At 38.8% G+C, this 18,349-nt stretch overlaps 1 protein-coding gene across 1 annotated transcript in view; it reads right to left on the bottom strand.

The window, feature by feature from the left end:
• Positions 1 to 6,271: 6,271 nt before the first annotated feature.
• The window catches only part of TTLL11 (tubulin tyrosine ligase like 11), a 170,200-nt gene continuing 158,122 nt past the window's right edge, over positions 6,272 to 18,349 (bottom strand). The window contains exon 9 of the mRNA XM_063432818.1: positions 6,272 to 7,926. Coding sequence (XP_063288888.1) covers positions 7,661 to 7,926 — 266 coding nt within the window. The 3' untranslated portion in view covers positions 6,272 to 7,660. The remainder of the gene's footprint in view (positions 7,927 to 18,349) is intronic.

Genomic DNA, 18,349 nt, shown 5'->3' with positions numbered 1-18,349 from the left:
CCATAGGAAAGCATTATTCAGTGTTTTCCTATGGAGATTTCGGTGATACTGGAAGTCCTGTCTGGTAGATAGCCACTAGAGGAGGAGTTTACCCTAACAGGTACATATTGCAGTTTGAAAAAACTGCAATAATTACCACTCTATTTGTAATGGGATGGGAGTTAGCACCCAGACCACTTCAATGACTTGAACTGGTCTGGGTGCCTACAGTGTCCCTTTACCCTTTTTATGATCTTTTCTTTTAAATTTATATCAAAGATTCCTAAATTGTATTTTATTTTTCACTTCTCACAAACACTTGTTTGTTAAATATAAGGATAAAAAAACATAATATTAAAAATCAATTACCCTCTATAATTACAGATAATTAGGATATAATTTCTCAATTAGTCAGTAGCTAACTTTATGAAGTAAGAATTTCCATTATTGCAAGGGGGTTCACATAATCTACTCCTATATCAGCTGTTTTTACTACGGTAAAACCAGGAATTCTCAGCCCTTTCCCCTTATCTATCAATATTGACATCAATGATTATATTTGAGTTGCTGTATGTCCTGTAGTCCTGTAGTGTATATGCAAAATAATGAGGTATTGCAATTTCTTTTAATACCTTTTTTTATTGGACTAACAGAAATTTGTAGTGACAGGCTTTTAGGATAGATCTATAGGTAATGCTTTAGGCTTGATAAAGCTTGTTAGCCCAATAAAAAAAGCTATTAAAATAAACTGATAATACCTTATTATTTTGCATCAATATTGACATTACGGTGTTGAAGGTTATCAGATGATGTACCACCAGCTTTGTAGACTTCAAGACATAACAAAAATAGAAATTCCATTACTTCAATAGTGGTTAAAAGGTCCTCTAAGATGTAAAAATAGCATCCCACCTCAGCAGAAGAATTACTTTTTCTATGAGCTTCAAATTGCTAAGCCATGGCTTGATCCACGCAGGATTCCTCTGGGCTCTGATCAGAGCTCAATAATTGGAGGAACCTGGTTGAATGTTTTTCGAGAAGATACTCTAATGTTGTGACCACGAATGCTTGCTGTGCCCCCTGAGAAATGTATCTAACCATCCTGGGACACTATGTCACCATCTTAAAGCAACAGTAAAGTACTGGGGCAAAAAAGCCTTAATATGAAATAAAATATATAGCAACTAGAGGCAAAATGTGTGACAATGCACGTGCAAATTTACACCGAGTAAAAAAAGTCCGGCTTTGCATACACCTGTAATAAAGCTTACCTCTTTAATAGCACATGGACATAGCCGTAGTTCCTTCTTAATTTCCTTATTATGGGGGGGGGGGAAAGGCAGATTTGAAGATTTTCAGGAGGTTGAAGCTTGCTTAAATTTCGTTATGCAGTCTATATCACCGTCAGATACTCCTCATTGTGAGCATAACTAAAATGGTCAACTACAAGAGAGGGTGGTCTGTCTGTAACGAGTAATGGCAACTTAAAAGTTTAGTATTTTGAAAGATGAGCTGATGGCAGTAAGGAAAAAATAATCGTTACTTTCCCTTTATTGTAGAAGCCCAGCAGCGCACAAAAACATTGTCAGAGAGAACTGCACACATACATATACCCTGTAATGAGTCTTTGATCGATTTTCCCAGGTTTGTAGGATCATAATCTTCTGAAAGAGCAGGCACAGTCTGTGTGCTGCAGTCTATTTAGTGCACAACAGAACAAATGAATAAGAATACAAAATAAGCTGTTGCAAATAAATAGGTTACATAGAATGCATGTATTATAAAAATGTTGCCTTTAAAAAGATATTCGCTGATAAGATGAATGCCGAATTACAATGCATGAAAGCAAAGTGACAGTGCAGAGAGGCCCTCACTGAATAACTAGGTGCAGTAGGTACAGTGTAGGTTCATACACATCCGATAAATGTACTAGAAAGTGTCTTATACATGTGTACAAAAGCTTAACATGTTGGTTATCAGATATTGACATCTAAAAGTCAGGCTCTGAGGACAGTGTACTAAATCTGCAGTGTTGGGATTTGGTTTTGTTTTTACCCACTCCCTTAAGCAGCTCTGTCTCAAAACCTGTGTAAGTCTGACTCCTCATGGGCGGTCCAGTCCTATAAATGAAAACCCCTCCCCTAAAGATACACCAAATCTCTCAACATGGCCATGTTTCAATACTTTGAAAAATACTTAAATTTTGAGTTAAAGGGACACTATAGTCACCTGAACATCTTTAGCTTAATGAAGCAGTTTTGGTGTATAGAACATGCACCTGCAGCCTCACTGCTCAATCCTCTGCCATTTAGGAGTTAAATCCCTTTGTTTATGAACCCAAGTCACACCTCCCTGCATGTGACTTGCTCAACCTTCCATAAACACTTCCTGTAAAGAGAGCCCTATTTAGGCTTTCTTTATTGCAAGTTCTGTTTAATTAAGATTTTCTTATCCCCTGCTATGTTAATAGCTTGCTAGACCCTGCAAGAGCCCCCTGTATGTGATTAAAGTTCAATTTAGAGATTGAGATACAATTATTTAAGGTAAATTACATCTGTTTGAAAGTGAAACCAGTTTTTTTTTTTCATGCAGGCTATGTCAATCATAGCCAGGGGAGGTGTGGCTAGGGCTGCATAAACAGAAACAAGGTGATTTAACTCCTAAATGACAGTGAATTGAGCAGTGAAATTGCAGGGGAATGATCTATACACTAAAACTGCTTTATTTAGCTAAAGTAATTTAGGTGACTATAGTGTTCCTTTAACCCCATAAGGACCAAACTTCTGGAATAATAGGGAATCATGACATGTCACACATGGCATGTGTCCTTAAGGGGTTAACTGCATATTTCTCTATTTTTTGCAGTATTTATTGACCTCGGTGCTGATATATATTTATATTTTGGATGAAGATAGTCTTCATTAAATAAGAGACAATTACTTTTAATGAAAATACTTTACTTATTAATAGTCCTACTTGGATATCTTTATATTTGGTGTAGTGTTGTTGTATGTGTGTTTGGAATAGTGTTTTATATGTTTATGAAATTGATATTACATGATTACTTTTCCAAGACAAGTTCCTTTATATCAATTCACGATTTCACAATTCATTTAGTTACTTTTAAGAGTAAGCATTATTTTTCAACAAGGGATTTTTTTAAGGAATTGCATATTGTACAATTATTGTAAGTATTGTTTATATTGGTAATTATGCTGTAGGCAGACATCAGATCATACTTTTTTTTTCACATTATATCCAATCTCGAAAAATAAAGAAAACAATCATAAAATAAATAACTGACCGTGGATGCAAAGTGCATATACCATGTTCTTTTTTTCTTCTTTGCACAACTGAAAAAAATCTTCTAATATTGTCTATATGTTGTGTAATTTTACGTGAAACATTTTCATGTTATTATGGAAATGCCTGTAATACTAACCCTTAAAGGATAAATACAGCGTGAGGAATACAAACCTATAAACAGGTCCCTAGTCACCCAGTTTGCAATAAAAATAGTTCAAATGTTTTTAATCCCCTTCCTCGGTGCTGTTAGCCTCTCCACATTGAGGTCATCGAGTAGGCGTTGCTTCCTTTCATTATCGATGAAAATAGCACAGTCAGTAAAAGAAGGGGGACAAAACTTTTTTTAGACACATAAATGAGAAAAGAAAAGTAAAACAAGGATTAGTTAGATTAAAAACAAAAAAGGAAGGTATGTAGAAGAGGATAAAGGTCTAGCTGACTGCCTCAATGAATATTTTTGTTCGGTATTTACAGATGAAAATGAAGGAAAGGGACCTCAGTTCGGAAAAAGGACAAATGAGTCATTTATTACACGTGAGTTTACAGAGGAAGAGGTTCTATTTCAACTGTCAAAAGTAAAGACAGATAAGTCAATGGGACCTGATGGAATACACCCAAAGTGATTAAAAGAGCTTAGTGGTGTACTAGCAAAACCATTAACAGATTTATTTAACCAATCATTGTTAACAGGAGTAGTCCCAGAAGATTGGAAGTTAGCGAATGTTGTGCCCATTCACAAGAAAGGTAGTAGGGAGGAGTCGGGCAACTATAGGCCAGTAAGCCTTACTTCAGTAGTGGGGAAAGTAATGGAAACCATGTTAAAGGATAGGATTGCTGAACATCAAAAAACACATGGATTTCAAGATCAGAGACAACATGGGTTTACTTCAGGGAGATCATGCCAAACTAATCTTATTGATTTTTTTGATTGGGTAACTAAAATTATAGATCAGGGTGGTGCAGTAGACATTGCTTACCTAGATATCAGTAAGGCTTTTGACACAGTTGCACATAGAAGGCTTATCAATAAACTGCAATATTTAAGTTTGGATTCCAATATTGTTGAATGGGTGAGCCATGGCTGAGTGACAGGCAACAGAGGGTTGTAGTCAATGGAGTATATTCGAAGCTTGGGCTTGTCACCAGTGGGGTACTTCAGGGACCTGTACTTGGACCCATTCTCTTTAATATTTTTATTAGTGATATTGCAGAAGGTCTTGATGGTAAGGTATGTCTTTTTGCTGATGATACTAAGATATGTAACAGGGTTGATGTTCCAGGAGGGAAAAGCCAATTGGCAAATGATTTAGGTAAACTAGAAAAATGGTCAGAGTTGTGGCAACTGACATTTAATGTGGATAAGTGCAAGATAATGCATCTTAAAAAACCCAAGGGCAGAGTACAGAATATTTGATAGAGTCCTAACCTCAACATCTGAGGAAAGGGATTTAGGTGTAATTATTTCTGATGACTTAAAGGTAGGCAGACAATGTAATAGAGCAGCAGGAAATGCTAGCAGAATGCTTGGTTGTATAGGGAGAGGTATTAGCAGTAGAAAGAGGGAAGTGCTCATGCCATTGTACAGAACACTGGTGAGACCTCACTTGGAGTATTGTACGCAGTACTGGAGACCCTATCTTCAGAAGGATATTGATACTTTAGAGAGAGTTCAGAGAAGGGCTACTAAACTGGTTCATAGATTGCAGGATAAAACTTACCAGGAAAGGTTAAAGGATCTTAACATGTATAGCTTGGAGGAAAGATGAGACAGGGGGGATATGATAGAAACATTTAAATACATAAAGGGAATCAACACAGTAAAGGAGGAGACTTTATTTAAAAGAAGAAAAACTACCTCAACAAGAGGACATAGTCTTAAATTAGAGGGACAAAGGTTTAACAATAATACAGGAAGTATTACTTTACTGAGAGGGTAGTGGATGCATGGAATAGCCTTCCAGCTGAAGTGGTAGAGATTAACACAGTGAAGGAGTTTAAGCATGCGTGGTATAGGCATAAGGCCATCCTAACTATAAGATAAGGCCAGGGACTAATGAAAGTATTTAGAAAATTGGGCAGACTAGATGGGCCGAATGGTTCTTATCTGCCGTCACATTCTATGTTTCTGTGATCCAATCATATGCTCCTACACGAGGAGTACTGGATACATGATATGCATGCGCAGCAAACACCGCGCACCTAATAAAATGCTTCTCATAGGATAGCATTAAAAGTATTGCTTTCCTATGAGCAGTATTTGATGTAGGTTTGACGCCATCATGGAAACAGAACGTCACGTGACTGAGTTTCACTCAGTTGTTCAGCTCACAGCTCCTCGAGGGTTATCAATATTAAAGACATTGTTTTTAACCCTTAAAGGTAAACAATACCATAACGTTACTTATCTGCTTCTTCTTAACAAACTGGTTGATGGTTTAGCACAGATAATCCTTATGTTGCTTGTAGTAAATTAAAAGAAAGAGGAGGAGCACGTGTCTTATGGAAGCTTAGCAAAATTCTGCCTGATCTATAGAGAAAAAAAACCTTCATAAGGTAAAACGGTCTTTATATTGACAAACCAATAACTTGAAAACAGGGCACATAAAATAAACCTAAAACAACATATACACAATATTTGAATTTTTCGGTCTTTTTTTTTTTTTTTTTTTTAATTACCCTAACATTACTGTTTAGAGCATGTAGTTATAACCACACAAGTGACTGGCCAAAATAAAATAAAATATATATGTAATATTTTTGGAAATGAAATGTATCAGTTTCTGTTTTCGAATGCGTGCAATATCCTGTCGCGTTAAGTATGATGTTAACCAGAATAATATTGTTAATGCAGATTCACACCTGTATACTTTTATAATGTGTATTATTTTATATATATATATATATATATATATATATATATATATTCCAATGGCAGCATTGACAATGGGTAGCTCCTATCTCTCACACCTCTGGAAAAATATAAATGTTGTAAGAAGGACCACCTTGGGGCTGATGCCCAGCCTTTCTTCCTGTCTTCTCACCTCTGCAGGCGAGGAGATCCTTTTAGGACGCCTGTATGATTTGTATTCTTCTTTGTAGCTCACCTAAGAGTTTTTCCATTTTACCGTTTAGTCCTGCAGAAGTGATGTATGTCTTCTCTGGGAGTCCTGGGTACAGTTCCTATACTGCGGTCTCATTAATGGGTCGTTCTCAGCAACGGGAGGAATTGCTGCTGTGACCTGTGATGTACCAGCATTGTACCATTCTCCCCTTATGGGGTTCCTATACTGCTGTAGCCTATGGGGTGGTTATATTAATGGGAGACAAGTAGCTTTGCTACTGTAACCATTAGTCAGTAGCTGTTATTGTATTTGGGATATTTTAGTGTGTCAGCTTCCATTTTCTACTCAGCTCCTTATTGTCCTGTGCCAATCTGCTGTTATTTAAGGCATTTCAGCTGCCATTACTGGAAATAGTCTTCCCATTTTTGCCACTGCTTGACTTATTGCACAAGTACTTGGTTTCACACGTAGGGATTAGCTGGTTTATAAACTGGTCAGATGTGATGTCCGTCACTCCTGCTTGCTGTGAAGTGCATGCACAATAGCTGATTTGGGCACAAGACATTATCAGTAGTATCTTTATTGAGTTCCAGTTTTGTGTTTAGGCAGGGACACCTTTGCCTGACACTGATCTCACCCTTCCTGTGCTGCTCTGTTGGTTGTATTGACCTCAATGCTTGGGTTTTACCCATTTTCAATGTTTCCATGGTAAGTCGGGAAAACAGAAAATGGATACTGTATAACGTAGGTTCTTTTCCTGGTTATAAGTCCTGGCAGTGTTGGCTTCCAAGCCTTTCTTGGGTTAGCTTTCGGATATGTTGGTTATTGCTAGTCACACGAATGGGCATCTGCCCTAACGTGGCCCTTCTTATAACGTTAAAAATTTTCCTGCCCAATGGTTTGAGACGGAGGAGCTACCCATTTTCAATGCTGTCATGGAATATAGCGGGAAAAGAAAATCGAAACATGGAGTGTCTATGACACTTACCAGGGGTGAATTTCTCCTTGCTATGACCCTGATTTATCTATCTATGCACACACAGTTTTATACAAACACACACACAGCACTGTGGAATATGTTACTTTGGAAATAAATACATTTTAAATACATATAATCCTGCCTTTCATCTTCCTATGCCTTTGTACATGTAATAGTCCCCAGCTCCGAAGCCTCCAATTACGGATACATTGAAACAACCCATGAATTATTTTAGCCCATATGATGCAAATTGTTGTAGATCACCAATGGTTCGAGAAGTAAACACTGTCTAATGCCTCTTTCCTGGCTTTCAGTCTTTTAATATCGGCTGCTCTCAGGAGTGCTGCAGTTTGTAATCAGTCAGTTTATAGGGAGTGCGAGTACGATGTAAGAGAGGAGTGTATGACGGTACATGCAGACCAGTATGGCGGCAGTGGCTTGGCATTCCTTTGTTGCTGAGCAGTCTCTTCTCATCCAGGGATTCCAAGTGGGATTCACACAAATTTAGAAGGGACTCCACTTGATCTTTGAGAGGTAGGCCTTTGTATCGTCTCTGAGCCAGGTAAAAGCAAGCCTCTACAAACGCTTGCAGACTCATACCTTTAAACAAAACAAGAAAGCCAGTAAAAAACACAAAAACCGCAACAGACAAAACAAAACAAGTTCAAGGATCCTAGTGCAGCATATTACATATTCTATGTTCGTATTTACATTGGGTATGGGGGACTAATGGGTTAAAAAGAACTGATGGTAATTTGCTATTCTGTACCATGAGAAGTCTGCCATGTGGGTGTATAATAAGAGGATTTAGGGTCTTCATATGTGCCCTTATATGGCCAGAGGTTTAGCTAAAAGCTCTGATGTCATTATAGTCACATCTCTAAAAGAATAAAAGACAAAGGACCACATTCTATTCTCCTGACTTAATGGACAAAGGTGCTTACTCTCCACTGAAGATGTCTCTCTCCGTATGTATATAGTGCTGTTTGCACTGTAAGTAGAATAAACTTATGTTATTTTATAAAAAAATGTCAGATTGTATTAAAGAAACATTACAGTGTTAGGAATACAAAGATGTATTTCTAACATTATAGTGTGCCTCTGTCACAATTTCCCCCCTCCCCCCCCCTCCCCCCACGGCAAGGAAAAGGTTAAATACCCTTTAAAACACTTATCCGATTCCAGCGATGAAGTCCTTTGGGCTGGCTCCGCCTCCTTCGATGTCCTCACAAGTGGAATCCAAAGGACATGCGCGGCAGGCATTAGGTCTGCCCCACAGGAAGCATTGAATCAAAGTGTGAGGACGTCCTGGAAGCACCTCTAGTGTAAACATTGCAGTTTCTCTAAAACTGCAATCTTTCTCTGAAACTGCAATGTTTTCTGCTGAAGGGTTAAGGGGACAGGGACACTGCACCCACACTACGTCAATGAAATGAAGTGATCTAGGTGCCTAAAGCGTCCCTTTAATATTTTTGGGTGATATAGAAGGATATTATGGCGAGCTAATTAGAGAAGAAAATAAATACATAAAAAGACATATTCCAATCACCCTTAACATATACACATGTATTATACCAAGATAAGTATTTGGTGAATAAGAAATTAATGTTACTATTTAATTTTAAATACAACACAGTAATAGCATAAATCATTTTTTGAAAATTCCTAAAACAAGTCTTAGCCGGCCAAGCAATAAAGTTGCCACTGCAAGCTATTCTGTAAAATATAAAATAAATCCAAACAGTACAATAAATATATATTGTGTAGCAGATTTTATACAAAGACAGAAATTCCCACTCTTCAGCGTGGGCTGCAGAACTGAGCTATTGCCACACAGCAATACAGCTCAAAGCAAATAACACTTCAATGGCACTCAAAGGGTAACTGATATCTTATGGAGAATTTCAATTTAACTGGCCTTGTAAAAAACCCTTAAAGAAGATCTTTATCTTTCCTTTAACTTGGACAAATGCTATTCACACTCGACATGCAAATTAATTATGCCAATCACCGACAGAATGTTCTGTGTCACAGGCATAAGTGATAGCACAGGGAACAAAGTGAATAGGAGACTCCTGACTAAGTGTTATGTACTCTTCCGATTCTGGCAGCATATTAAAAGAAAATCTAATAGATACACATAATACTAACGAGATAAACACATACAGTATCATTCAACCCATTGACCAATAAATCAACTATTAGCTGACTGAGTCCTATTGTTCTTGAAGTTGAACACGCACATTGCTCAGGAATTAAAGTTGTTTTGTGAAGTTTAGAACAATCCATTTACTGTGTGTCCATATTTTACTGTACTATTCAATAAAACAGCAATAAAGGGACACTATAATCATTAAAACAACTACAGCTGAATGTATTTGTTCTGGTGAGTAGAATCATTCCCTTCAGGCTTTTTTTCTGTATACACAGTTTTTTTAAGAGAAAGTACATTGCATTACAGCCTAGGGATAACTCCAGTGGCTACTAGATGTGCTTCCTGGGGCAGTGCTGCAGCACTGCCATTCAGTGACTTCGCCCTCTGTATGGAGACACTGAACTTTTCTCATAGTGATACATTGATTCAATTAATCTCTATGAGGAGATGCTGATTGGCCAGGGCTGTGTTTGGCTCTGCCCCTGATCTGCCTCCTTGGCAGTCTCAGTCAATCCTATGGAAAAGCATTGTGATTGTCTCAGAGAAACACTTCTGATGATGTCAGCCAAGCAGGCAGATCAGTGGCAGAGCCAGTATCTGCAGACTTGAACAAAAGTAACATTTTCCTTTATTTAGGGGGGCAAGGGGGCTAAATGGTGGTTTTAACCCTATAGGGTCAGGAATACATGCTTGTGTTCCCTTAAGCTCTATATATATATATATATATATATATTTACACTACAATCAAATTCTTATTCAACTTTTAACGTCTGTGTTAAAAATCACATAACTGAGTCAGAGACGATATATAACAGTGATTCATGAATTAGATATGATAAAAACCATGAGATGGCAAGGAATTCCTGGAGATTGATGCAATATTCCAACAGGTGACAAATCCGGTTACCTGTTAAAATTAAATGAAAACAAACCGTTGTGGCACAGAACATTTGGTGATTAGTTCAGGTAGACGTAAGGATTTCATTCATATGAGAATCAATCTGACAAAATCCTTTTTTTAATTTGATTTTGGAATTCGGACACAAAATCATCTAGGTCAGGGGTTCCCAACCCAGTCCTCAAGTACCCCCTACCAGTCCAGAATATAGGGATTACCCTGTTGTGTATAAAGTGTTTATTTATTTCTATTTATTTTTCTAAAAACACCTTAAACACAACTTGGTGATCCCTAAGTCCTGGACTGGTAGGGGGTACTTGAGAATTGGGAACCACTGATCTAGGTGGTGGTGGATCTACTGCACCACTCTGTTTAAAGTTATATCCACAGGCCCTTCCTTACACACTTCAAGGATCTCTACTGGAATATTTACTTGGACGACAATTAAGAAAATCATGACAGGTAGCAGTCTATCCAACTCTCTTTATACAGCTTTACTATGCCCTCTGTGTATATATATTGACTGAGTACTCTGTCACCTCGGGCCTATTCCTTAATTACTGTATATTGATTCCATCCAATGACTACTATATACCTGTTCTTCAGTGTCTTTCTCAATGACTTGATTATGTTATGGTGACACAATCCAATGACTACTGTATACCTGGATTTTGGAAACCTTGCTCCAAGTGACTTCATTACTCTCTGGCAAAACCAGCTACTGACGACCCAATTCTTCATCTTCGGCAACCTCCTTTGAAATGGCATTTAATAACCAACCCCTGTCTCTTGTAAATACTATGTTTTTCAGACTGAACGTGCATGAGCTATTAGCTCCAGAAGGACCACTATAGGCACCCAGACCCATTCAGCTCAATAAAGTGGTCTGGGTACCAGGTCCCTATAGTTTTAACCCTGCAGCTGAAAACATACCAGTTTCAGAGAAACTGCTATGTTTCACTGAGGGTTAATCCAGCCTCTAGTGGCTGTCTCACTGACAGTCGCTAGAGGTGCTTCCGCGATTCTCACTGTGAAAATCACAGTGAGAAGACGCTGGACGTCCATAGGAAAGCATTGAGTAATGCTTTCATATGAGCTGTTTGAATGCATGCGTGGCTTTTGCTGCTCATGCGCATTTGGATCTGACGTTGGCAGGGGGAGGAGAGTTCCCCAGCACAGAGGGAGCCCGGCGCTGGAGAAAGTTAAGTGGCTGAAGGGGTTTTAACCCCTTCAGCACAGCAGGGGGGGGGGGGGCTAATGACCCTATAGTGCCAGGAAAACGAGTTTGTTTTTGTGGCACTATAGTGCTCCTTTAAGAACCCAGTACGCCTAAAACTCAACTCTAAGTGTCCCAGGTTAACTTCTTACGCAAACCTATCTTTATTTCCATCTTACTTTCTCAACTTAATTCTCCACTCCACTTCACTCCACTTAATTCTTCACATTCTTTACTTCACTCTAACCTTCTAATTGTGCTAATTTCCCACCCTACCACTTGGTTCCTATCCCGATGTTATCCTTCCTATTGTGTTTTCATACACTACCTAAATTAGATTGTAAGCTTGTTTGGGCAAGGTCATCATCAAGCTATTGTTCCTGTCAAAAACAGTTTGTCCCATTTGTTGTGAAATTCCCTTTACATATTTTGCAAAGCACCGTGGAATAAGTCGGCACTATATACATGCCAATAATAACAACCTGGTCTTTCGATCAAGAGGAATTTACAAAGTTGCGAACACTAAATACGAAAGTCAATCCATGCAAGAATGAGATTTTAGATACAGACTGTGATAATGGCAAAACAAAACTAGTAGTCCATAGAGAAAGAAAGCAGCAAAAAATAAATAAATAATCATTGTCACAGGTATAAATGAAAGGTAAAGAACATTAATTTTCATTTTTCATTACTGTGTTCTGAAAGAGTATATTTCAGAATGATGAAGCGAGAAAACTCACGTTCACTGTAAATATCTGCAAATCTACCCGTTTTATAATCTCACTGCAACTGCGCTGTTATCTTGTAAGCTGCTTAATCAATGTTTACATACAAAATGTTATTTCAAATGCACAGCTCTCAAGTGGCCATTGGAGTTAGCAAATGTCTTGTGGATGGTACAAATGAACACTAACAGGCATCAGATTATAACGATCGTCTGCCAGGCCCACAGAAATAGAGAAACATTACGTTTTAATAGAGACATTGTGATTTTTATTCAAGGGAATCCATTCAGTTTTGCATGAATACGTATTCTGCAGGAGAATGTAGTCGAAAATTAATCTCATACTTAATGGGCACAGGACTGAATTAAGGCAAGCACCGTTTAAAGCACGTGAGCCCCCTGCGCATTCAGAAGCGGACACAGATCACTTGCACAGCTTACGGTTATTACACCATCTGGATAGAATATTAGAAGCAGCGCATCGATATTAGAGGAAATCTAGAATTTGAAAGGTCACCCGCAGGTCTTGCTTCCTGACGCTACTACGCACATAGAGAGTTCATTTTAATAATCAAGAAATTAATTCAGGGCTACTTGCACACCAGGTTAAGACCTACCTGATAAAAATGGCTACGGTGTATTATTTGGAGAAAGTAAGACAGATGTGACTTGAGAGGCCTGTGTACCACATCAAGGAGTCACGGTGGACATTTCCTTTTTTTTTTTTGGCAATTTTTGCATTGCGTGGGTAACATAAACAAGCTTGTTTCGCCACAACAGCATGTACAAGCTAATACAGTAATACAGTGAATACAGTATTATGGCATGCAAGAATGGCACCATTTTTTTTTTTTTTTTGAATTCTTTATTTTTATTGTGCACAATGGTTAACAGATCAGTCTTGGCACGCCACAGCAGCAGTGTCAGGGTACAATTGGATCATAAGCATGCATTGAAGTGTGGCATCTGTAAGTCAGGCACTTTTTATAAATAGTTGATCTAACATTCAACAGGTATATCATCTTGTTTAAGGTATTATCAGACTGGTAAAACTGGCTAAACCCCAGCTTCCTGCTTTTAGAAACGAACTAGAACTGTAGGCTCTGACTGAGGTTGGACATCGGTGTGTCATCGTGTGTATAGGAGTAAGGGCTGAAAAACTACTTTACTGTCCATAACTGTTGTAAGCAAAATAGAATTGTGAGTTGCCCGTTTAGCCTGCGGATGTGGCATTACATTGTACTTAACATGCCGATGGTTTAAATGTTTGTCTCGGCACCATTTTTTTTGTTAGGTACTTATGTCTTAAGTTATAGCCTGTACTAGTTAGGTAAAAGCGAGGTGAAAATAAGACATATCGGTTGATAATAAAGGAGTACTACAATGAAAAGCGTGTCTTAGAGCTAGCATACTCTTAGATTCAATTTTTGCATGGCTAAACATACATAAAGGCTAAAGGCCGCATATTCTGCGGCGTTCAGCAAGACATATATGTAGGAGGCTTAAAAGTTGTAAACCACTAGGCTTTTGGGGCGCGTCTGCATCAAGCTAGGCATGTTAAGAAATAGACCATTGGACTGAAAAAAGAGAAAAATCATACTTTTCTAGTAAAACAAAAGCACAATATACATTTATGGCATTGCTGGTAACGTTCAGGAGGCAACATGTTTCTGCCTGTTTAGAGCTGCCTGTGAGTAAGTCCCAGTGTGCATGCTGTGGTACTGTCCAGGAGTGTGTTTATGCGTTCATCCTATGCCCACGATCGGGAAACTGCCAGCAGGTTGCACGGTGGGCATTTCAATCACGCTTCTACTCCTAGGTTTTACATATATAAATCGGTTAGCGCAGTTTGAATCCCGGTCAGAACACCTTACCAGTAAGTGTTCTTGAGCAAGACACAAAACCATACATATATACCTACCTCATATACCTACCTCAAATCCTCATAGATTGTAGGCTCACTTGAGCATGTTGAAATATATACTCTCTATTTTTGCAAAGCGCTGTTTAATGTGTTGGCTATATAAATGATAATTATACATACCATGCAATCTCCTTTTGGCATATGTTTTATTACGTACAGCACACAGTGTGCTTCTACAGACATATATCATTGCAACAGGTTACTTTCCCACATGATTTTATATTCTTTGGGAATTAAAGGAGTATACACTGATCAGCCAAAACATTAAAACCACGCACAGGTTAAGTGAATAACATTGATAATATTGTTACAATGGCATCTGTCAATAAGTGGCAAGTGAACAGTCAGTTTCTCAAATTCCATGTGTTGGAAGCAGGAAAAATGGGCAAGCAAAAATATCTTATTGACTTTAACAAAGGTCAAATAGTGATGGCAAGACGACTGGGTCAGAGTATCTCCAAAACAGAAAGTCTTGTCATGTGTTCCCAGTATGCAGTGGTTAGTACCTGCCAATAGTGGTGCAAGGAAGGACAACCAGTGAACTGGTATCAGGGTCGTCAGAAAGCATTTTGAAGGCAGACGCAGTGTTAGGCTCTGGGCAAGGTCCTGCTGGGAAAACGTGGGTCCGGCCATTCATGTGGATGCTAGTTTGACACCTAGTGACTGTTGCAGACCACAAACATTCCTTCATGGAGTTCCCTGATGACAGTGGCCTCTTTCAGCAGGATAATGCACCCTGCCAAAGTGCAAAAATTGTTCAAGAGCGGTTTGAAGAACATGACAAAGAGTACAAGGTGTTGCTTTGTCCTCCAAATTCCCCAGATCTCAATCAAACTGAACATCTGTGGGATGAGCTGGAACAATATGTCTGATCCATGGATGGAGATCTGCTGCTTATATCTTGGTGCCAGATACCACAGGACATGTTCAGAGATCTTGTGGAGTCAATGCCTCAACACATCAGAGCTGTTATGGCAGCACAAATGGGGCATTTAATGTGACAGTCTCTCAACTAATCCTTTAATATAGCAGCCTGTTCAGAGTAGTCAGAAGACTGTTTGCTCTGCAGGGAATCTTGCCTATGAACAGACAAACATGGTGTTAACATTGGGTTTGTCCAAACTGTAGGGCTTGGTGGCTCAAAGACAATTTATTCCAACCTGCTACTCGGCAGATAAAATCCCTCCAAGGTACACCATATTGTATTCAGTGTCAATTAAACTAAAACTGCACTGAGATAATTCATCCCTGTTAATTTCAAATGGCTCACATTGACGTAGAGACATTTACCAAAAAAAAAGAGAGAAGTTGCTAAAGTAAGAGCAGGTTTTGGAAGATTTAGGGTCCTCTGGTGTGTATCAGGGGAATCGGGTCAACCAAAATAAAAAGGGAATTTGGTAGCAATTTAATAGTTTGTGAAATCTGTCAAAAAATATAGAGCTCAAGCTGATCTTAATAGGCTAAATGGCTGCGGAATGGTAGTGAAAATTAGCTCAAATTGACCAAACTTGCTTTCTATGAAGAGTCGAATGCATTACATTCTGTTGATATAGCCACATTTTGATAAGTGAATGGCAGGCAGCTGTTGTTTGCATCCAGATCTTCCTGTTGTGGGAACACGGTCTACATTATAAGTAACTGTAAGCAGACGGGGATCTGTTTGGCTACTGTCTCTAAACCTGGCTATAGATCCTCATTTTCGCTCAAAATAAATGGGGAGAGCATGAATTACCATATATAGTCGAGTATAAGCCGACTTTTTTTTGTGCTGAAAAAGCACATTTTTTGTGCTGAAAAAGCCCCCCTTGGCTTATACTCGAGTGAGTGTCGAGTGATGATGATGGTGGCGGGTACCTGCCGCCATCATCATCTCTATATAGGGCGGGTACCCGCCGCCATCACCATTTGCGGCCCTGGCGGCCACGTCCATTGGGTGGCCCATGCTGTCAGGGCAACCCGATGGATATGGCTTGTCAGGGGGCCCTGTCAGCGCTGGGCACTTTAACAGCTCAACCGGGCCCCCTGTGATGAGATCATAACTGCTGGGAGGAAGTGACTGCACGTCACTCCTCCCAGCTATCACTGAGCGTGCGGGAGGAAGAACAGGGAGTCAGACTCCCATCAACCGGAGTCACCCCCCTGCACCTAAAAAGTAAGCAACTTAAATATTATATATATTTAATATTAAATAGTGTGTGTGTGTGTGTGTGTTTGTATGTATGTGTCTATCTGTCTGTAATATGTATGTGTGTCTTGTTTGTATGTGTCTTTGTATGTATGTCTTGTGTGTCTGTCTGTCTACCCTTCTGTATGTATGTGTATCTTGTGTGTGTGTGTGTGTCTATCTGTATGTATGTGTGCATGTCTGACTGTTTGTATGTATGTGTGTCTTGTCTGTATGTATGTGTGCCTGTCTGTTTGTATGTATGTGTCGTGTGTGTATGTATCTGTCTGTCTGTGTGTGTGTGTCGGCTTATACTCGAGTCAATACGTTTTCCCAGTTTTTTTGAGGTAAAATTAGGTGCATCGGCTTATATTCGGGTCGGCTTATACTCGAGTATTTACGGTAACTGAAAATTAAAGTCTGTATTTTCAGGACCACTAGAAGCAGACTGAATTCCCGTTGCAATCATTTATATCGGAAAATGCTTACCAGCTGCAGAATATACCAGAATATGTATCTTAAAAAGTAACAACCCTATTTCTTAGAATACCATTTGCTGCCTAATAAGAAGTTTTGCTTCTATGATAGAAGCAAATAGTTTTTTGAAATGTAGCAGTTCTTTAACTAGAACGATGTTGCTTGACGAATGAAAAAGGCTAGTTATGCATTATAGACCCAGTAAATTTACTGGTAAACAAGAGATGCATTTAAAATGACATCCCAACAACGTCTAATGTCTTGCTGACATGATATAGCACTTTAGAGCTATTAAGCATGGCATGCCAAACAGACTGTATGTTACAGGTAACACTCCGATTGCATTAAACACATAAAACATCCCCGTAGTACCACCAGGAAACAAAGGCAGCAAGATGCCAAATACTTTCAAATTGTGCTTTTTAGGCTTTTCGACAGATGTGCACTATCCATTTCAGAGTCTGGGCTAGTTTCCAGTATAATTTACTAACCAATTTCATAATCCCATTCATTCCTGCAAATAGATTTTACATGTTCTGGCTAAGAATGAAATGCTTGCAGAACCATTCGTACTACCTCTAGTGAACTATCTGCATGGCAAAAACAAATTATGGAGGCACTGCCAAGCACAATAATCAGCGAGCTGCCAAGCCTGCTGAAAATACTCGGTGTATGAAATCTTTTTTTGGGTGCCAAGCTATAATCGTAAAATCTGATATGGCTTGTTTTCAGAATCCTAATATTATAATAAAGTGGTAAGCAAATCATTATCTACAGTTTATTATATGGTTTGCTGCAGGCAAATAAAAAAAAATCACTTCATAGCGCGTACACCATATGTTTGTGCGTGGAGTGGGTGTAGACACAAGACATAAATAATAGATATTTATACATAAATACAGACTTGTAAGACTGACATTGGCTCAGGGACCTGCAGTAACCATTGTTTATGGATGTGTATACACTTGAGAAAATACAATTAAAGGAGCTGTAACACTTGATCCTCCAAACAAAATATGGAACTTCTTCAATTATTACAAAAAATGAGAGTTGAAAATATCCAAGGATAGATATTATTGCATCAGATGTGCTTCAGGAACGGTATGTAATGTGCGTGTTGACTTCTGTGAAGCTACATTCAAATTAATGTCACTTACAGAATCACACAATACGTGATCAGCCTTGGATTCCATTGCAACGACTGATACGCATGTTCTTTAGCAAACATATGTGTCTCCATTGGCAATTCACATATCCTATTTCCATCCAATCATCTGAGCTGCACTAACTCCAGCACACAAGACATCAAGAGACAAGGAAAAAACCTCAGGATCTAACATATCAGTCTACACAACAACAACGCAAACAAAACAACATTTGTAGGTCCCTTTAAACCAGTGGTTTCCAAACCAGTCCTCAAGGCACGTCTACCAGTCCAGGATTTAGGGATTAACCAGTTGTGTCT

Source organism: Pelobates fuscus, chromosome 9, assembly GCF_036172605.1.
Source record: "Pelobates fuscus isolate aPelFus1 chromosome 9, aPelFus1.pri, whole genome shotgun sequence".
Classification (NCBI taxonomy): Eukaryota; Metazoa; Chordata; class Amphibia; order Anura; family Pelobatidae; genus Pelobates; species Pelobates fuscus.
This window is presented reverse-complemented; position numbering and strand designations above follow the sequence as displayed.